Source organism: Salvelinus fontinalis, chromosome 39, assembly GCF_029448725.1.
Source record: "Salvelinus fontinalis isolate EN_2023a chromosome 39, ASM2944872v1, whole genome shotgun sequence".
Classification (NCBI taxonomy): Eukaryota; Metazoa; Chordata; class Actinopteri; order Salmoniformes; family Salmonidae; genus Salvelinus; species Salvelinus fontinalis.
In genome coordinates this window covers 10404087-10424880 of record NC_074703.1, presented here as the reverse complement: position 1 = coordinate 10424880, position 20794 = coordinate 10404087, and the positions used below count along the sequence as shown (strand labels likewise).

Here is a 20794-nt window from a genome sequence, read left to right as displayed (position 1 = left end):
ACAAAACGGATGGCACTGTGATAGACTGCATCCAATTTATTGAGTAGGGTATTGGAGGCTATTTTGTAAATGACATCGCTGAAGTCGAGGATCGGTAGGATGGTCAGTTTTACGAGGGCATGTTTGGCAGCATGAGTGAAGGATGTTTTGTTGCGAAATAGGAAGCCAATTCTAGAAGCCAATTCTAGGAAACCAATTCTACTTTGGATTGGAGATGTTTGATGTGAGTCTGGAAGGAGAGTTTACAGTCTAACCAGACACCTAGGTATTTGTAGTTGTCCACATATTCAAGTCAGAACCATCCAGAGTAGTGATGCTGGACGGGCGGGTAGGTGCAGGCAGCGATCGGTTGAATAGCATGCATTTAGTTTTACTTGTATTGAAGAGCAGTTGGAGGCCATGGAAGGAGAGTTGTATGGCATTGAAGCTCGTCTGGAGGGTTGTTAACACAGTGTTCAAAGAAGGGCCAGAAGTATACAGAATGGTGTCGTCTGCGTAGAGTTGTATCAGAGACTCACCAGCAGCAAGAGCGACATCATTGATGTACTGTATACAGAGAAGAGAGTCGGCCCAAGAATTGAACCCTGTGGCACTCCCATAGAGACTGCCAGAGGCCCGGACAACAGGCCCTCTGATTTGACACACTGAACTCTATCAGAGAAGTAGTTGGTGAACCAGGCGAGGCAATAATTTGAGAAACCAAGGCTATCGAGTCTGCCGATGAGGATGTGGGGATTGACAGAGTCGAAAGCCTTGGCCAGGTCAATGAATACGGCCGCACAGTATTGTTTCTTATCGATGGCGGTTAAGACATCGTTTAGGACCTTGAGCGTGGCTGAGGTACACCCATGACCAGCTCTGAAACCAGATTGCATAGCGGAGAAGGTGCGGTGGGATTCAAAATGGTGGGTAATCTGTTTGTTGACTTGGCTTTCGAAGACCTTAGAAAGGCAGGGTAGGATAGATATAGGTCTGTAGCAGTTTGGGTCAAGAGTGTCGCCCCCTTTGAAGAGGGGGATGACCGCAGCTGCTTTCCAATCTTTGGGAATCTCAGACGACACAAAAGAGAGTTTGAACAGGCTAGTAATAGGGGTTGCAACAATTTCGGCAGATAATTTTAGAAAGAAATGGTCCAGATTGTCTAGCCCGGGTGATTTGTAGGGGTCCAGATTTTGCAGCTCTTTCAGAACATCAGCTGACTGGATTTGGGAGAAGGAGAAATAGGGAAGGCTTGGGCGAGTTGCTGTGGGGGGTGCAGTGCTGTTGACCGGGGTAGGGGTAGCGAGGTGGAAAGCATGGCCAGCCGTAGAAAAATGCTTATTGTAATTCTCAATTATAGTGGATTTATCGGTGGTGACAGAGTTTCCTATCCTCAGTGCATTGGGCAGCTGGGAGGAGGTGTTCTTATTCTCCATGGACTTTATAGTGTCCCAGAACTTTTTTGAGTTTGTGTTGCAGGAAGCAAATTTCTTCTTGAAAAAGCTAGCCTTGGCTTTTCTAACTGCCTGTGTATATTGGTTTCTAACTTCCCTGAAAAGTTGCATATCACGGGGGCTGTTCGATGCTAATGCAGAACGCCATAGGATGTTTTTATCTTGGTTAAGGGCAGTCAGGTCTTGGGAGAACCAAGGGCTATATCTGTTCCTGGTTCTAAATTTCTTGAATGGGGCATGCTTATTTAAGATGGTGAGGAAGGCATTTTTTTTAAATAACCAGGCATCCTCTACTGACGGGATGAGGTCAATATCCTTCCAGGATACCCGGGCCAGGTCGATTAGAAAAGGCCTGCTCGCTGAAGTGTTTCAGGGAGCGTTTGACAGTGATGAGTGGAGGTCGTTTGACCGCTGACCCATTACGGATGCAGGGAATGAGGCAGTAATCGCTGAGATCTTGGTTGAAAACAGCAGAGGTGTATTTAGAGGGCAAGTTGGTTAGGATGATATCTATGAGGGTGCCCGTGTTTACGGCTTTGGGGTGGTACCTGGTAGGTTCATTGATAATTTGTGTGAGATTGAGGGCATCAAGCTTAGATTGTAGGATGGCTGGGGTGTTAATGCAACCGCTGTGTCAGATTTAAAAAAAACTTTACGGAAAAAGCAAACCATGCAATAATCTGAGTACGGCGCTCAGACGATAAATCAAGCCAAACAGATATCCGCCATGTTGGAGTCAACAGAAGTCAGAAATAGCATTATAAATATTCACTTACCTTTGATGATCTTCATCAGAATGCACTCCCAGGTATCACAGTTCCACAATAAATGTTTGATTTGTTCAATAAAGGTCATCATTTATGTCCAAATAGCTCCTTTTTGTTAGCACGTTTAGCCCAGTATTCCAAATTCATGAGGCGCGAGCACTAGGTCCAGACAAAAAGTCAAAAAGTTCCGTTACAGTCCGTAGAAACATGTCAAACGAAGTATAAAATCAATCTTTAGGATGTTTTTAACATAAATCTTCAACAATGTTCCAACCGGAGATTTCCTTTGTCTGTAGAAATGCAATGGAACGCAAGCTACCTATCACATGAACGTGCATGGTCAGCTCGTGGCACTCTGGGAGAGACCTTACTCAATCCCCTCTCATTCGCCCCCACTTCACAGTAGAAGCATCAAACAAGGTCCTGAAGACTGTTGACATCTAGTGGAAGCCTTAGGAAGTGCAATATGACCCTATTTCCACTGTATCTTCGATAAGCAAAGAGTTGAAAAACTACAAACCTCAGATTTCCCACTTCCTGGTTGGATTTCTTCTCAGGTTTTTGCCTGCCATATGAGTTCTCTTATACTCACAGACATCATTCAAACCGTTTTAGAAACTTCAGAGTGTGTTCTATCCAAATCTACCAATAAATACTATGCATATCCTAGCATCTGGGCCTGAGTAGCAGGCAGTTTACTCTGGGCACGCTTTTCATCCGGACGTGAAAATACTGCCCCTACCCCAAAGAAGTTAAGCATGTCCAAGTTTAGGTCACCTAGCAGCACAAGCTCGGAAGATAGATGGGGGGGAAATCAGTTCACATATGGTGTCCAGAGCACAGCATTATGAAATCTACCAAGTACCAGGACATTTTTGCAAAGAACCTGGTTGCCTCTGCCAGGAGGCTGAAACTTGGCCGTAAGTGGATCTTCCAGCAAGACAATAACCCCAAGCACACATCAAAATCCACAAAGAAAGCTCCCTCCCAATGTGTTTCATAAACATTTTAGAAAAAGGCTCAGTGTCGTTATCCTCGCAAGGGGAGGTGAATAAAGCATTGAAAACTGGGGTGTCAATAATTTTGATACCTTCCTTTTTAGAAGAAAAAAAGATTACTTGCAAAAACATTATCTCTGAGTAATTGTATTTCTATAACATAATAGTATTATTACTAAAAAATAATACTATAAAATATTAATCCCAAATGTTTTTGAGGATTCAATATAGCTTTTATACATGGTATTATTTGTTGATCTTAATCCATGGTGCCAATAATTTCAGACACTCTTCACACACACACACACACACACACACACACACACACACACACACACACACACACACACACACACACACACACACACACACACACACACACACACACACACACACACACACACACACACACATAACCCTGTGACCCCAACCCATCATACGCCTACACCCAGCAGTATCACCTTGCACTGAGATGAAAGGAGGACGAAGGGTGTGTGTCTATTCCTCCGCAACGACCTTGTTCCCAAGACGAGTAAAACACCTGTAACCTTTACCCCCCTCGCACCCCCCACCGAAGGGGTCACCAGCTGTGTGGGTGTGCATATGTGTTTAAGTGAGGGTATCAGCTGTGGTGGGGTATGATCAATGAGTTAGAATGAGGTACAGTGGACAATGTAGGGCGGTTCACACAGTGTGTTTGCCCAGACACAGACACCTTGTAGTAACCCTGAGGAAGCATGGGGAGGACAACCGTAGCAACACTCCCAACACCAAGGACACAAAGCTGGCATACCAGCCCCACACACACAATTACACAGGGACAAATTCTATCCTATATATAATACAGTGTGAGGATGTGCATGTGTCAATGAGAGATAGAAAGAAAGAAAGAAAGAAAGGAAGGAAGGAAGTAGAGAGAAAGTAGGAAACAGAGAGGGTGTCAGATGTTTACCAACACTCATGAGGAATTAGTGACAGTTAGACACATAATTAACATTAATCTCACAGGCCTACAGCAAATAGCACCAGGAAAGTATTGGTGAACAATTTGTCAAGGATTCAGTATGTTTTTCCTCTTTTCTCTCGTTCGCTTCTGACCATAAACAGGACCACATGTTCTATGGGAGAGGATGGTTTATGCCTGCTGGGATGTGAGGACTGCTCGGTGACCACAATAACAATTTGGGAGACAGTCAGCTCTTCCCAATGGACCATAACAACCCCAGCCCTCACACTACCAGCAGGGGAGAACCATCAGGAGCTGTTATGAGCTGTGTGTGTGTATTTATATAGTATGTGTGTGTCCATATGAGGCTCAGAAGTGGTTGCCCGTGTGTGTAAGTATGTATGCATGTTTGAAGCATCATAGGGGAGAGTGGGGTAAATTGAGCCAAAGGGGTAAGTTAAGCCACCCTTGTTTCTAGGAAACCATACACAAAATGAATCATTTCACCAAATATTTAGGAAGAGTTCATCATTTCATGGAGTCTGAAGGGAAAAAACAGATGGGAAAAGAGGTAAGCAAGTTAGTAATAAGGTTAGGTTTAAAAACAAACTGATAATTTATCATGTTAGACATTCCATGACGCTTTTATTTAAGCCAAAGTAGATCATTTTAAGATTGCTCTATACATCAGTTGGGGTCTCTATAAGCTTCAATACGAGGTCCTAAACCTAGCATGAAAGTGCATCCTTGTATCTGTGTGGGCTAATATAGTCCAAATGTTTGCCTTAGGGTAAGTTGAGCCAATGGCCATGGGGTCAGTTGAGCCAATGGTTGAGCCAATGGCAAGTAGAGCACATTTACGTATTTTCTTGTAATGGAAGAAATTATCACTGGGGTATGAGGTACCACCAGGGCCTATGTTAAACATGTAGTTTAGGTGTGTTAAAAGATGGTTAAAATGATTAAAAGACAAAGTGATTGTGATTCAGTACATAGATTTGTAGGCGGCTTAATTTACCCTGCCCCGCGGCTCAATTTACCCCATAAGTTGTACCAAGAGACCACTTTTTGGGGACAAGCTATGTTTTCAAAACTGTAATGTTAACATGAATTTGTAATATTTCCAGGGAGACACAACATCCTAAAATCTATGTAGATATCATCGTTAGAAATAATACTATATTTCCCTTGACGGAGTGATACTGAACATAAATAATTGACTCAACTTACCCCACTGTCCCCAACTGTTTCTATCACTGTAATGTCCAGAAATGCTCCTCCTCTTAACGGCTCATATCCCTGCATTGATTGGTCAGTTAAGGGTCTGCTCCATCAACCCTGCCCCGCCCCGGGACACTGCCCCATCGCCACCCTCATACCCACGACGCATCAGGAGATAGGGAGGTAGGTTTGGAGAAGAGTTAAGGGAGGGGGGGGGGGGGGGTCAGGTGAGGGGGAGACAGAGCGTCCTGGACCACATCCCAAATCAAACTCTTACTGGGGTGTGAAAGCTCAAATATAGCCCCTGACACAGGAACTCATGGGAACATCAGACCCTCTCAATCCCTTTACGGCTCCCGCCGACCCCGCTCCTCCACATTCCAACGGTAATCTGGAAAATACCGGCTTCGAAATATCAACCAACCGTATCTCGACACGGCTGCTGCTCCACTGCCTCCCGACGCCATTCGCGGCCGTAACCGACACTAAACTTTACACAGACCAGCCACGAAGGCTCCCTCGGCGAAACCCAACCGCCGACATGACAAATACTGTAAAAACAAAGGAACCGCACCGTTCCTTCTCCACCGAATGAATTGATTTTCCTTTGTTTACATGCTATGAAACTTGTGTTGGGTGCCAGACCAACATTGCTCATAAAAGGAAACACTTCACATGCTCCGGGAATTGAAACCATGGCTCTGTAAAAGTCAATAGTGCGTCTCATTTGAATATGGTACAGGATAATAGGGAAATTGTATTTTTTGTTCCTCTGACGTGGTCCTCCAGTAAAGTCAGTGACCCCCAGACAGGAAGTCACTCTTGGTTAACTTGATGGGGAACATGAAGTCCCACTAACCTTACATTTTTACCTTGTTTTACTCATAATGGAGAAGGAAACAAAACACATCTTAGAGTGCTGATCTAGGATCAGTTCCCCCCTATCCAGTACAGTCTCTGACAGTGCTTGTCCATCTGTGAGTGTATGGTAGTGAGTTACAAGCGTGTAGAACCACCCTGCCCGCCGCACCACGTACCTGCACGAAGCCACACATCACATGCTCCCCAAACATGGGCAGGCTGGGACGGCTCTCGCGGTACATGTGTAGAGTGTATATTGTCATGACGACGGGCTCGGGCTCTGTGGCGGCCGACTCGTCCGTCACTAGGATGTTGATTATGCTGTTGCCCAGGCCGACCGGGTAGTTTGCCGTTCTGTGGAAAAACAGAAGCAGAGCTTCTCAGAAACAATGTCCAGGGAGGTCCAGGGAGATGAAACACACATAAGTACAAGCACACACACAGAGCGGAGAGATGAAAACACACACACACACAGGATGGTGAGAGAGAGGACAGGGGTCTGAGGGAGATTATACAATCATTCCTAAATGTCACGTTTAGCGCTATGTGTGTGTGTGTGTGTCTGTCTGTCTGTGTGTCTGTGTGTGTGTGTGTGTGTGTGTGTGTGCGTCTGTGTGTCAGAGGTCAATCCTCTGACCCCAGTGCTACTGAGTCTAATGGGTGCTAATCAGGGATTGGCTGCCGAGATCAAAGCTGCAGACATAAGAAACAGAGTTCTACAATCACACAGAGTAGAACTCAGAATGACATGGAAACATCCCCTGACCACAACACCACGGACTGAAAACACACATACCCAGAATTCAGATGCTATAACTAACTTATCTATATTATAGACCTGAAGACTGTTCAGGTGTAAGTGTAACTGATTTAAAATGGCTAGCTAGTTAGCGGTGGTGCGCGCTAGCAGCCTTTCAGTCGGTGATGTCACTTGCTCTGAGACCTTGAAGTAGTGGTTCCCCTTGCTCTGCAAGGGCCGCAGCCTCTGTGGAGCGATGGGTAACGATGCTTCGTGGGTACCTTCAGTATGAAAGGGCTTGTTGGAGATCTAACTATATGACTGCTAACACCTACCATCTCACTGAATGTGACCCAGGATACATTTGAAAGCCCAGCTTGTGACTCACAGGGTGAAAGGTCATGGCTGGGAGGGTCTCACCTAGGTCCTCTGTGCTCGTCCAGGTGTATGTGACAGGCTGGGCTGATGGGTTCAGGGCGGAGGCGTAGGGTCACCACGTCAAAGGGGACCTCAGCACGGTAGTCCTTCACCCAGGGACTGAAGGGGGGGCTGAGGGTCAGAGGGGGGTCTGTGTACAGTTGTCTGAGGTGGGGGTCCACACAACGCTCTGATACACACCACAGGGAGAGAGAGAGAGAGAGAGAGAGAGAGAACAGATTATACACAGATAAAAAGGCTTGCACACGTCACACCGTACGTGGACCTAGTGTTCATCTGCCGATCGTTCAGCGCGCTGTGTTTTAGGGACCACCCTCTGTAGTTTTCATGCGACTGTACATGCAAAATTGGAGCGCACTCTAAATTACGTTCAGAGGTGTTAAGTACTCTCGGCCAGCAAACGCCATTGGTGTGTCTGAGCCCAAAGATATTCAGAATACTGTTCACATTTAACCATCAAAGAACAAAGATGGTTATCTAAAACATGCATGCTCAGTGTGTGTGTGTGTGTGTGTGTGTGTGTACGCGCTTATTATCCCCATTCAAAGGGATTAAAGTAAAAGACATTCACACCAAAACACACACACACCCAATAATGTAATGGGAGGATAAAATGTTAATACACATAGAGGAATGTTCATAACAAGGTCCACACGTGTTGAGCACAAGCCCAGAGAAAGCTCTCTTTATGTGGAGGAAATTGACTCTGGTGTGTGCCAACCTCAAGCAGTTTGCAGATTCAGAGGGCACAGTATAGGGCCACCTACCCACCCTACCAGCCCAAATTAATATTTTACCTATAACACTGCAGCAGCTTAATATTTTACCTCGAACACTGCAGCAGAAGCAAGCTCCTTCTCTGCTCTTGTTTGAGTGAGGCTACTTCAAGTTTCCCAGGGAAGCTGTGAAGCGAGGGTGAATCTGTGAACCCAGCTGTAGCCAATTGCATGATTGTGTTTATGAGTCTGTTATTACAGAATGTGAAACAATGCTGTGTATGTTAACTATTGCTAACTATTGCATGATTGTGTTCATGAGGTGTATGTTTACTGCTTTCATTAAATCATGTATGGCAAAAAATATTGTTATGGCCAAAAATACATGTTGATCATATGGGTAGAATATTGTAGCCTAGGCCTATTTAAATTCATTAATATGGGTATATAAAGTGTGGTGCCTTGAAAGCGCCTCAGCTATAGCATTTGTTTGTCTGAAATGGTACAGTATGGCTTTTTAAATGCCGCCACTAAACTCTGGAGATAGTTTCAAGCGCCACTGAACGGCCATACTTGTCGGTCGGGGAATGCCGCTTCTGAAGCGGGGCTAAAGTCCATCACTAGGCAACCAAAACTGTCAATCAAATTGTCTCGAGCTCCCTGCAAGCAGCCTGCCTCTCTGCTGACTGCGCACAGACCACTAACTCATAAAAAGTACTTTGAAATTCGTTAAATACAATGGCTTTTAGCGGAAAGAAAACACATCTACCCTACCATTATTCTGCCATACCAAGCAAAAAGGCAGTAACTGCTCATTTGGTTGAAAATTAGTTGATGTAATTTTTTATACATTAAATACATGCTTAATTATGTGGACACGTATCCTGCCTCTATTGTGTTGCGTTTGGGAGAAAATGGAGGTCTTATTAAGAGTAACTGCATAAAGTTACTGTGAAACTAAGGTAAATAAAGCAATTTTTCTCAGTTCCACGATATGCTCGGTAGAGCAATATTGTTGTCAGGCAAACAATACCGAACATTGTATGCCCGAGGAAAATTTTACTTCCTAAAAAGGTACAGAATGCTTCTGATGCGGCACTGTTTTTTTATATTGTCTGAAAGGTTATAAATTGTTGCGATCGACCCGTTACTGTAAAGGCGTCATATGTATGAAAATTGTTCGGTTAACTTGGAGTTAATGCCGTCAGTGAGGGTTATGCGACAAGGATTTATTTGCGGTCTGTTGTTCCAGTTTGTTGGTGTAGCTTTCATGCGCCGGGATATCTTTTCCTCGTGCAGAGGATAACTTCGGATTCCATTGCCTTGTTCTGCTCCTCTGAGAATATGAATAATGAGGGTAGCAGTGAAAGATTATTTTAAGCAGAATATTTAGATTATTAGCATAAGAAAGACTCGCAATTCGATTGGTGGACTGTCATAGCCATCCATCCAATCTTTTTTTTAATTGAAATGTCGGCCTTTTACGAGATACATTTTTTCTGCATTAAATGTTTTATTTTCATAACTGAACAAAATGAGTTATGCTATAACCTATAGATAACATTCTGCTCATATGAACACATTTATTTTAAGCCATATAAAGAAAAGCTATGCATGATGTAATGGCAAGGATCAAACAGAAACATTGTTTCACATTCTTTAATAAAAGACACGAACATAAATAGGCTATATAACTGGCTTAACAGTTTCCCTGACAAATAGGCCTATAAGGAAACTAGATGTATATCGACAACGTTGAGTGAGCGAGAGGGTCTGTGCTTGGTGTAGTACCTTCCACAAACAGTTTTGCTCTGCAAAAAGACATGTAAAGCCTCCCAGGTGTGGAGTTCTGGTGAACTCAGAGCATCACACTTCAAACCATTGAGATATACAGCATTCTAATTCCAATCCATTTCTATGCATCCTGTTGGTGAGGTGCTCCAGAGCCAACCAATTAGCCGACACCTGAGCAGCGCCTCACCTCTGTCTCCAGGGAGGTCCTGGGAGCCTGAGTGTTGGTCCCACCCGGTCTGTGTCTCTGCCTCTTTGGTCCTATGGGAAACATGGAAGACTGTCATTATTTAGAAAATAAATGTCCCATTGGAACAGGGATTGATGGGAACATCCACTCAGTCATTCTGAGGACTTTCCTTGCAAAAAAAAAAAACAAGAGTGATGACAGACTTTAAGCCCTCTAATAAAATGACCTTTTTATAAGTATTTCAAGCACATTCACAGTCTCACACAAACCAACTGCACAAATATGGATATAGCAAAAACACACATATGGTGATCACACACACACACACACACACACACACACACACACACACACACACACACACACACACACACACACACACACACACACACACACACACACACACACACACACACACACACACACACACACACACACACACACACACACACACACACACACACACTTTCCTGGCCAGCGTCAACATTCCAATTGGTTCCCTTCTGGCCTATACGAGGTCCAGAGGTGATTATCAACACTTGTTCTAACCCTCACCTAATCAAAGTAAACTATACTGGCTGTTCTCCAGACACTCCCTCCTTTTCTCTAGCCTGATAAACTCTCCCTTTTCTTCTTCTCTAGGACGTCATTGTAAATAAGAATTTGTTCTTAACTGACTTGCCTAGTTAAATAAAGGTTAAATAAAAAATGTATCCTCCACCCCTGTTTCCTCCATTTCCCACATCCAGCACCCTGTTCCCCCTTCCAGTCCTCTTCCAAACCCTTCCATCACCAACCCTTCCTCTACCCCTTACCATCCCCATTCCTCTAATAACTCCCATTCTTTCTTCCCATCATCCTCATTATTTCGCCTGGTTCCCTGCCCCTGAGCATGCTACATGCTCCTAGCTCCGTGCTCAGCACCAGAAGTCCACCCAGCCCGAGGGCAGAGGGAGGCTGTGTTCTGAGTTCCAGCAGCCCAGCTCCGTGCCACAGCCATGGGAAGGATGGGAGGCCGGATGGGGCCCACCAGTGGAGCCAGCACCCAGCCAAGCAGGGATTTAACCTAATTATGTTCCAGTCCGAGTGGAATGGGCATGAAGCTCCTCTCTCCCGCTACAGCCAGACTAACGTACATGTGCCAGGGGCTTAATGAAGGGATGCTTAGGGGAGGTTGGGGAACGAAAAACATCCTTAAATTCAGCCAAGCTTTATTCCCCCCAAGACCAGTCATTTGTCTGCTCAATTGTTTGGTCTATCCTTTCCAAATATACGGAGAGTAAGACAACACCAAGGGGGTAGAGCAAGGTAACAGAACCTCATGTGAACTGATTGACGTGTGTGTGTGTGTGTGTGTGTGTGTGTGTGTGTGTGTGTGTGTGTGTGTGTGTGTGTGTGTGTGTGTGTGTGTGTGTGTGTGTGTGTGTGTGTGTGTGTGTGTGTGTGTGTGCGTGTGTGTGTGTGTGTGTGTGTGTGTGTGTGTGTGTGCGCACGCTTGTGCTCACCTGTAAGTCTGGTTCCTCTGCTCTGTATAATGAGAACAGATTCTGTCCAACAATGCTGAGAAATGTCGCCCACTCCCAGACTCCTCTGCTCTAGGGAACCATCGAAACAGAAAGTCTTGGATAGGAGAGCGCTGTGGAGAAGCTGCGGGATAAAGCTGGATATAGACAGGTTTTCAGTTACCGGGAATACAGACACTCTAAATAACATGATTACAATCTGGAACCACTGTAAGTGTTCTGTAGCATTGACTACATTATGCTTTACAATTAGTCTGGTTATATTCTATACAGTGCATTCAGAAAGGTCTCAGACTCCTTCCCCTTTTCCACATTTTATTACGTTACAGCCTTATTCCAAAATGGATTAAATCAATGTTTCCCCTCATCAATCTACACACAATACCCCATAATGACAAAGCGAAAACAGGTTTTTAGAAATGTTTGCAAATGTATTACAAATAAAAAACTGAAAAACCTTATTTACATAAGTATTTAGACCCTTTGCTATGAGACTCAAAATTGAGCTCAGGTGCATCCTGTTTTCATTGATCATCCTTGAGATGTTTCTACAACTTGATTGGAGTCCACCTGTGGTAAATTCAATTGATTGGACATGATTTGGAAAGGCACATACAGATGTCTATATAAGGTCCCACAGTTACCAGTGCATATCAGAGCAAAAACCAAGCCATGAACTCTAAGGAATTGGCCGTAGAGTTCCGAGACAGGATTGTGTCGAGGCACAGATCTGGGGAAGGGTACCAAAACATGTGTGCATCATTGAAGGTCTTCAAGAACACAGTGGCCTACACCATTCTTTAATGGAATAAGTTTTGAACCACCAAGACTCTTCCTAGAGCTGGACACCTGGCTAAACTGAGCAATCAGGGGAGAAGTGCCTTGGTCAGGGAGGTGACCAAGAACCCGATGGTCACTCTGACAGAACTCCGGAGTTCCTCTGTGGAGATGGGAGAACCTTCCAGAAGGACAACCATCTCTGCAGCACTCCACCAATCAGGCCTTTATGGTAGTGGCTAGACGGAAGCCACTCCTCAGTAAAAGGCACATGACAGCCCGCTTGGAGTTTGCCAAAAGGCACCTAACGGACTCAGACCATGAGAAATAAGATTCTCTGGTCTGATGAAACAAAAATTTAACTCTTTGGCCTGAATGACAAGCGTCACGTCTGGAGGAAACCAGGCACCGCTCATCACCTGGCCAATACCATCCCAACAGTGAAGCATGGTGGTGGCAGCATCATGCTGTGGAGATGTTTTTCAGCGGCAGGGACTGGGAGACTCGTCAGGATCGAGGGAAAGATGAACAAAGCAAAGTACAGAGAGATCCTCGATGAAAACCTGCTCCAGAGCGCTTAGGACCTCAGACTGGGGCGAAGATTTACCTTCTAACAGGACAACGACCCTTCCAACAGGACCGTACGCACACAGCCAAGACAACACAGGACTGGCTTTGGGACAAATCTCTGAATGTCATTTGATTGGCCCAGCCAGAGCGCGGACTTGAACCCGATCAAACATCTCTGGAAAGACCAGAAAATATCTGTGCAGCGATGCTCCCCATCCAACCTGACAGAGCTTGAGAGGATCTGCAGAGAAGAATGGGAGAAACTCCCCAAATACAGGTGTGCCAAGCTTGTAGCGTCATACCCAAGAAGACTCGAGGCTGTAATCGCTGCCAAAGGTGCTTCAACAAAGTACCGAGTAAAGGGTCTGAATACTTAAATGTTTAATACATTTGCACAAATTTCTAAAAACCTGTTTTTGCTTTGTCATTATGGGGTATTGTGTGTAGATTGATGAGGGGAAACAACTATTTAATCCATTTTCGAATAAGGCTGTAACATAACAAAATGTTGAAAAAGTGAAGGGGTCTGAATACTTTCCGAATGCACTGTAACAGAGACTAATGTGGAATAGAGGTTTACCAGTTCAAATGGCCCTGGTGTCTTTAGCTGACGGAGGAACTGGAGGAGGAGGAGAGTCTGGTGTTCTGGCAGACAGAGACCGTATGTCCCCCCACAGCCACCATACTGACCAGAAACACACAAAACAAATTGTGAAGGTTAATGGAATTACGATATCCATACAACTTTCTCTCTGAAATTGTCATGTTAAAAGGAGTCCATCGTCATTGCCCTCATAGTATTGTGTGCTTTATTAAGTTAAACAGTTGTTTAGTACCCTCTGTCCATCGTCTGTCTCGCTGTGTGAGGGGCTCTTCCGTCTGGCCTGTCCACTGTGTGCTGGGAGCAGGAAGAGAAGAGCATCTTCCAGGATGAACTCTTTTGTGATCTGTCCGTCAAACCCGGGGTCCCTCAGCCCATCAAAGTGCAGGTCAGTCTCAGCCTTTCAGACGGAGATTAAGGGAAACTTTTAGCAATGGCTTTCATTAAAGGAACTGTACTGAAAGTAAGCACGTTCTGCCACCTAGTGGATATATGAGTTATCTTAATACTGTAGGAAACGTATAAATGGGTGACAACACAATGACCTGCTCCCTTCCCTCTACCCTGACTCACACTTAGAGGTATGAACGTATTGGAGAGGTGTAAGCACTGAGGGGAATTCAAGGAAGGAATTGGTCACATTGAACCGAGACATGTTGGTCTTCCTAAGATCAGTACATGGAACAGGCTATACAGCCTACAGAAGGAAATATCATCATGTGTATTGGTGGCTCGGGTTATAAGAGTGGAACCAATGGACACCATGTTTGGAATCTGGAAAAAGGGGAAGGAATCTTTGGGTCAAACCAACTACAACACTTCAAGGGAGGCCCTTTAAGTGTAATGGTTTTTATAACTGTGACTAGTTGTATCACTCAGCAGTGTGCATGCATGGGTATGTGTGTGTGTGAGTGCACATGTGTGTTTGTATGCAGCCCACATGTATGCAGCACAACAGCTAAAATACTGACTCTCTCTTCTCTGCTCAACTCGGAAGTTACACTACATGACCAAACGTATGTGGACACCTGCCCTGAGGTCAGGGCTTTGTGCATGCCAGTCAAGTTCTTCCACACCGATCTCAACAAACCATTTCTGTATGGACCTCGCTTTGTGCACATTGTCATGCTGAAACAGGAAAGGGCCTTCCCCAAACCGTTGCCACAAAGTTAGAAGCACAGAATCGTCTAGAATGTCATTGTATGCTGTAGTGTTAAGATTTCACTTCACTGGAACTAAGGAGCCTAACCCAAACCATGAAAAGCAGCCCCAGTCCATTATTCCTCCTCCACCAAACTTTACAGTTGGCACTATGCATTGGGGCATGTAGCGTTCTCCTGGCATCCGCCAAACCCAGATTCGTTCGTCGGACTGCCAGATGGTAAAGCGTGATTCATCACTCCAATGGCGGCGAGCTTTACACCACCCAGCTAACGAGGTAAACTTAGGCTTGTGTGCTTTTTCTCGGCCACGGATACCCATTTGTTTCCAGAGGCCGTTTGGAACTCAGTAGTGAGTGTCGCAAATGAGGACAGACGATTTTTATGCGCTACGCGCTTCAGCACTCGACGGCCCCGTTCTGTGAACTTGTGTGGCTTACCACTTCGCGGCTGAGCCGTTGTTGCTCTTAGGAGTTTCCACTTCACAATAACAGCACTTACAGTTGACTGGGGCAGCTCTAGCAGGGCAGACATTTGACGAACTGACTTGTTGGAAAGGTGGCATCCTATGACGGTGCCAAATTGAAAGTCACTGAGCTCATCAGTAAGGCCATTCTACTGCCAATGTTTGTCTATGGAGATTGCATGGCGGTGTGCTCAACCTGTCAGAAACGTGTGTGGCTGAAATACCCGAATCCACTCATTTGAAGGGGTGTCCATGTACCTTTTTATATATTTTGTATGTTGCTGTCTTTGAATGTTGCTAGTATCACAGTCTTATGGCGCCACCTAGTGACTACTCTAAAAAAACATCAGTAGAGAGCGGCTACAGTAGCAATGTGCCGACCCAGCAATAACCCCCTCTTACCTTCACTATGACAGGTAGAAGGGAACCACTGAACTGGAGAGTGAATGTCATCAGCTGGAAACACAGGAGACACCACCTACAGGAGAAACAGTCACATAGACTAGTGACAAATCAGAATGACGCACAGAGATTAATAATTGAACAGTTGTGAAGTTGATCCGAGGCTGGCTAACCTGTGCCGAGAGCTAGGCTCCTCATTGGTCAATGCTGCCGCCCTCAACACCTGACCTATGACCTCCTTCACCTGGTCCAATGCCTCGTGGGACGCAACAGGACCCAGCTGCTGGAGAAGAAAGAGCTTGAGCTGAGAGAGGGAGATGAAGAGAAGGAGAAAGCGAGGGTGAAAAAAAGAAAGACAGAAAGAGAGAGAGAGAAAAAAAGAAAAAGCGATAGAGAAAGAGAGAGGGGGGATAAAGAAGATAGAAATGTTTTGTCAGTTAAAATAGTTGGATAGATTACAACTTAATTATAACACCTCAATATCAGTCAAGGCAATAACTGATTTGCGCTCTTTTGGAGAGATTCCATGTAAATGTAATATTTAAAAGGAATTGATCACTTGCTACGCAATGCTGCGGCAAAATAAACACGTAATACTCTGTTCCAACAGGTGGCGGTAATTGTCCACATTCACTAATCCACAACCCCAGCTTTGATATGACAGAACAAAACGCCAACCACTCTCACTCTCAGTCCCATCACATATTACATCTAATAGATCTAATCAGGTTAGATTACATTTCATCTGACAGAGACAGATTTCATTTGAGATAATCCCAATAGGGTGCCAGTGAGTGACGGTTGGACAGGGTTGGGAATCAAGCATTACAGTGCTCAAATCCGAAGCATGTGGTATGGTTGGCTAGTCCACAACAACACATGCACTGGCATACACGCACGCACGCACGCACGAACGAACGAACACACACACTGAACAATATTAACAGGGCCTTTTAAAAAGGGACTGGGAGTCTCCGGAGACAACAACAGCATAAGGGCAGTAGGATCAGGATGTTCAGAGCTCCAGATATTTGGCATGGTTTTGGTCATCTGGTGACACAGCTAGTGTGAGTTTCAGAGACACGTAGGAGATGTCAACGAGAGGTTAACTAGTCAGAAGAGATATGAGATTGGATAAGAGTCGGTAATACAGCCTCCCGGGTGGCGCAGTGGTATAAGGCACTGCATTGCAGTGCTAGCTGTGCCACCAGAGATTCTGGGTTTGAGCGCAGGCTCTGTCGCGGCTGGCCGCGACCGGGAGGCCCATGGGGGGGCCCAGCGTCGTCCGAGTTAGGGAGGGTTTGGCCGGCAGGGATATCCTTGTGTCATCGCGCACTAGCGACTCCTGTGGCGGGCTGGGCGCAGTGCACGCTGACCAGGTGTACGGTGTTTCCTCTGACACATTGGTGCGGCTGGCTTCCGGGTTGGATGTGCATTGTGTTAAGAAGCAGTGCGGCTTGGCTTGGTTTCGGTGGTGTTCCAGAGGATGCATGGCTCTCGACCTTTGCCTCTCCCGAGTCCGTACGGGAGTTGCAGGGATGAGACAAGACAGTAACTACCAATTGGATACCATGAAATTGAGGAGAAAAAAAAGAGTCAGTAGTTGATTAGTATAACAGAGTGGAAAGTTGGGTTATTGGAAAGGAACACAATAGTTTACTGTGTTAATGCCAGTTCTCACAGTAGTCTTGTGTGTGTGTTTGCACATGCTCCAATATTTCAGCATGTTTACGACTAAAGAAGCACAAAAACAACATTAGGCCTGAATGTAACTTTAAGAAATAACTGGCGAAAATAAATATCAAAAACATTGTGTTCCATCATAGCTATATATCCAATCTATCCATTATACTGCATGTGTATCCACTTGGTCTGTTTGCAGCACAGTGTGAATTGAAAGCCCTATGCTAATTTAGGAGCAATATGCTAGGAACGCACTTAGCCAGCTACCAGCCTCCACTACACAGCTGTAACAGCCTGATCAACGCCACAGAGAGAATATGCATCGCAAACATTCTGGAGAGAAGGAAGGAAGAAACACGTTTTCTAAGAGGCATAGCTTAGTGTATAGCTTGAGATCTCTACTATGTTTACTGTAGGTCCAGCTTTATCAAGAACTCAGGGCTACATTCAATAACATTTTTACATTTACATTTTAGTCATTTAGCAGACGCTCTTATCCAGAGCGACTTACAGTAGAGTGCATACATTTTATTACATTTTTTACATACTGAGACAAGGATATCCCTACCGGCCAAACCCTCCCTAACCCGGACGACGCTATGCCAATTGTGCATCGCCCCACGGACCTCCCGGTTGCGGCGGGCTGCGACAGAGCCTGGGGGCGAACCCAGCCCAGCCTGGCCGTGAACCCAGAGACTCTGGTGGCGCAGCTAGCACTGCGATGCAGTGCCCTAGACCACTGCGCCACCCGGGAGGCGCAGTAAAATAGGCGCAGTAAAATAGGTTATGTATACACTACCGTTCAAAAGTTTCGGGTCACTTCAAAATGTCCTTGTTTTTGAAAGAAAGAAACCCCCTTTTTGGAAGAAGTATAGAGGTTCTGAGCATATACACTACGTCTACGATTCTGGTCGCTGGATCTGACTGGAAACAAACCTGAGAACTCTTTGCTCCATGTACAGGAGAACTGACTGCAGTGTCGTTGGGTTAACCCACATGGCAGAGGTCATTGTGATATACACTACCATTCAAAAGTTTGGGGTCACTTGCTGGCCTTCTAGGCAGAGTTGCAAATGAAAAGCCATATCTCAGACTGGCCAATAAAACTAAAAGATTAAGATGGGCAAAAGAACACAGACACTGGACAGAGGAACTCTGCCTAGAAGGCCAGCATTCCGGTGTCGCCTCTTCACTGTTGACGTTGAGACTGGTGTTTTGCGGGTACTATTTAAGGAAGCTGCCAGTTGAGGACTTGTGAGGCGTCTGTTTCTCAAACTAGACACTCTAATGTACTTGTCCTCTTGCTCAGTTGTGCACCGAGCCTCTCACTCCTCTTTCTATTCTGGTTAGAGACAGTTCACGCTGTTCTGTGAAGGGAGTAGCACACAGCGTTGTACGAGATCTTCAGTTTCTTGGCAATTTCTCACATGGAATAGCTTTAATTTCTCAGAACAAGAAAAGACTGACGAGTTTCAGAAGAAAGTTCTTTGTTTGTGGCCATTTTGAGCCTGTAATCGAACCCACAAATTTCTGATGCTCCAGATACTCAACTAGTATAAGAAGGCACATTTTATTGCTTCTTTAAATCAGAACAACAGTTTTCAGTTGTGCTAACATAATTGCAAAAGTGTTTTCTAATGATCAATTAGCCTTTTAAAATGATAAACTTGGATTAGCTAACACAACGTGACATTGGAACACAGGAGTGATGGTAGCTGATAATGGGCCTCTGTACGCCTATGTAGATATTCTATAAAATATCTGCTACAATAGTCATTTACAATATTAACAATGTCTACACTGTACTTCTGATCATTTTGATGTTATTTTAATGGACAAAAAAGGTGGTTTTCTTTCAAAAACAAGGACATTTCTAAGTGACCCCAAACTTTTGTATATATATATAGTACCAGTCAAAAGTTTGGACACACCTACTCATTCAATGGTTTTTCTTTATTTGTACTATTTTCTACATTGTAGAATAATAGTGAAGACATCAAAACTATGAAATAACACATATGGAATCATGTAGCAACCAAAAAAGTGATAAACCGATTCTTCAAAGTAGCCACCCTTTGCCTTGATGACAGCTTTGCACACTCTTGGCATTCTCTCAACCAGCTTCATGAGGAATGCTTTATCCAACTATCCTAAAGGAGTTCCCACATGCTGAGCACTTGTTGGCTGCTTTTCCTTCACTCGGCGATCCAAACAATCTCAATTGGGTTAAGGTTGGGTGATTGTGGAGGCCAGGTCATCTGATGCAGCACTCCATCACTCTCCTTGGTCAAATAGCCCTTCACAGCCTGGAGGTGTGTTGGGTCATTGTCTTGTTGAAAAACAAATGATATTCCCACTAAGTGCAAACCAGATGGGATGGCGTATCGCTGCAGAATGCTGTGGTAGCCATGCTGGTTAAGTGTGCCTTGAATTCTAAATAAATCACAGACAGTGTCACCAGCAAAGCACCATCACACCTCCTCTTTCATGCTTCACGGTGGGAACCACACATGCAGAGATCATCTATTCACCTACTCTGCGTCTCACAAAGACACGGCGGTTGGAACCAAAAATTTCAAATTTGGACTCATCAGCCCAAAGGACAGATTTCCACTTGTCTAATGTCCACTGATCGTGTTTCTTGGCCCAAGCAAGTCTCTTCTTCTTATTGTTGTCGTTTAGTAGTGGTTAATTTGGACTGTCGTTTCTCTTTGCTTATTTGAGCTGTTCATGCCATAATATGGACTTTTTTTTTTAACCAAATTTGACTATCTTCGGTATACCACCCCTACCTTGTCACAATACAACTGATTGGCTCAAACACATTACGGACAGAAATTACATAAATACATTTTTAACAAGGCACACCTGTTAATTGAATTGCATTTCAGGTGACTACCTCATGAAGCTGGTTGAGAGAATGCCAAGCTGTCATCAAGGCAAAATGTGGCTACTTTGAAGAATCTCAAATATATAATATATTTTGATTTGTTAACACTTTTTCAGTTACTACTGTACATGATTCCATATGTTTTATTTCATAGTTTTGATGTCTTCACTATTATTCTAGTAGTAAAAATAAATGAGTAGGTGTGTCCAAACATTTGACTGGTACTGTATATATATATATATATATATATATATATATATCACATTGAATATAATGCATCTATAACCCCAGATACCTGGTGAACAGAATAGATTGAATAGGGTCCTCAGTACCTGTGTGGTGTGGCTGTCCGTGTCTTCGCTTGTCCTGACCAGGCCCGTGTGATGAAGAAAGGCTGTGAGCGGCGTTACCGAGGTAACCAGGACATAAACTGTTACCGTGGCAACAAGGCCAGGGCTCACCAAGTTAAGTGTGGTGATAGCTGGGTTCCTAGGGGAAGGGAAAACGACAACAACGATAACATTAGCTCAGAAAATCAAACCCATTTATTTCAACGAGCGAATAGACACACTTGATCATAATTGAGCTGTAAGTTTCGACTAAGGTAAACGTGTTGTTACTG

General features: G+C 44.6%; 1 protein-coding gene across 1 annotated transcript in view; it reads right to left on the bottom strand.

Annotated features, from left to right (window-relative positions):
- The window catches only part of LOC129838329 (cadherin-like and PC-esterase domain-containing protein 1), a 79008-nt gene that overhangs the window by 33233 nt on the left and 24981 nt on the right, over positions 1 to 20794 (bottom strand). The window contains exons 6-14 of the mRNA XM_055905259.1: positions 20505 to 20661; positions 15773 to 15903; positions 15600 to 15675; positions 13807 to 13971; positions 13551 to 13655; positions 11606 to 11760; positions 10101 to 10171; positions 7386 to 7572; positions 6403 to 6580 (exon numbers count right to left, since the gene is read on the bottom strand). Of these exons, the coding sequence (XP_055761234.1) occupies positions 6403 to 6580; positions 7386 to 7572; positions 10101 to 10171; positions 11606 to 11760; positions 13551 to 13655; positions 13807 to 13971; positions 15600 to 15675; positions 15773 to 15903; positions 20505 to 20661 (1225 nt within the window). The remainder of the gene's footprint in view (positions 1 to 6402; positions 6581 to 7385; positions 7573 to 10100; positions 10172 to 11605; positions 11761 to 13550; positions 13656 to 13806; positions 13972 to 15599; positions 15676 to 15772; positions 15904 to 20504; positions 20662 to 20794) is intronic.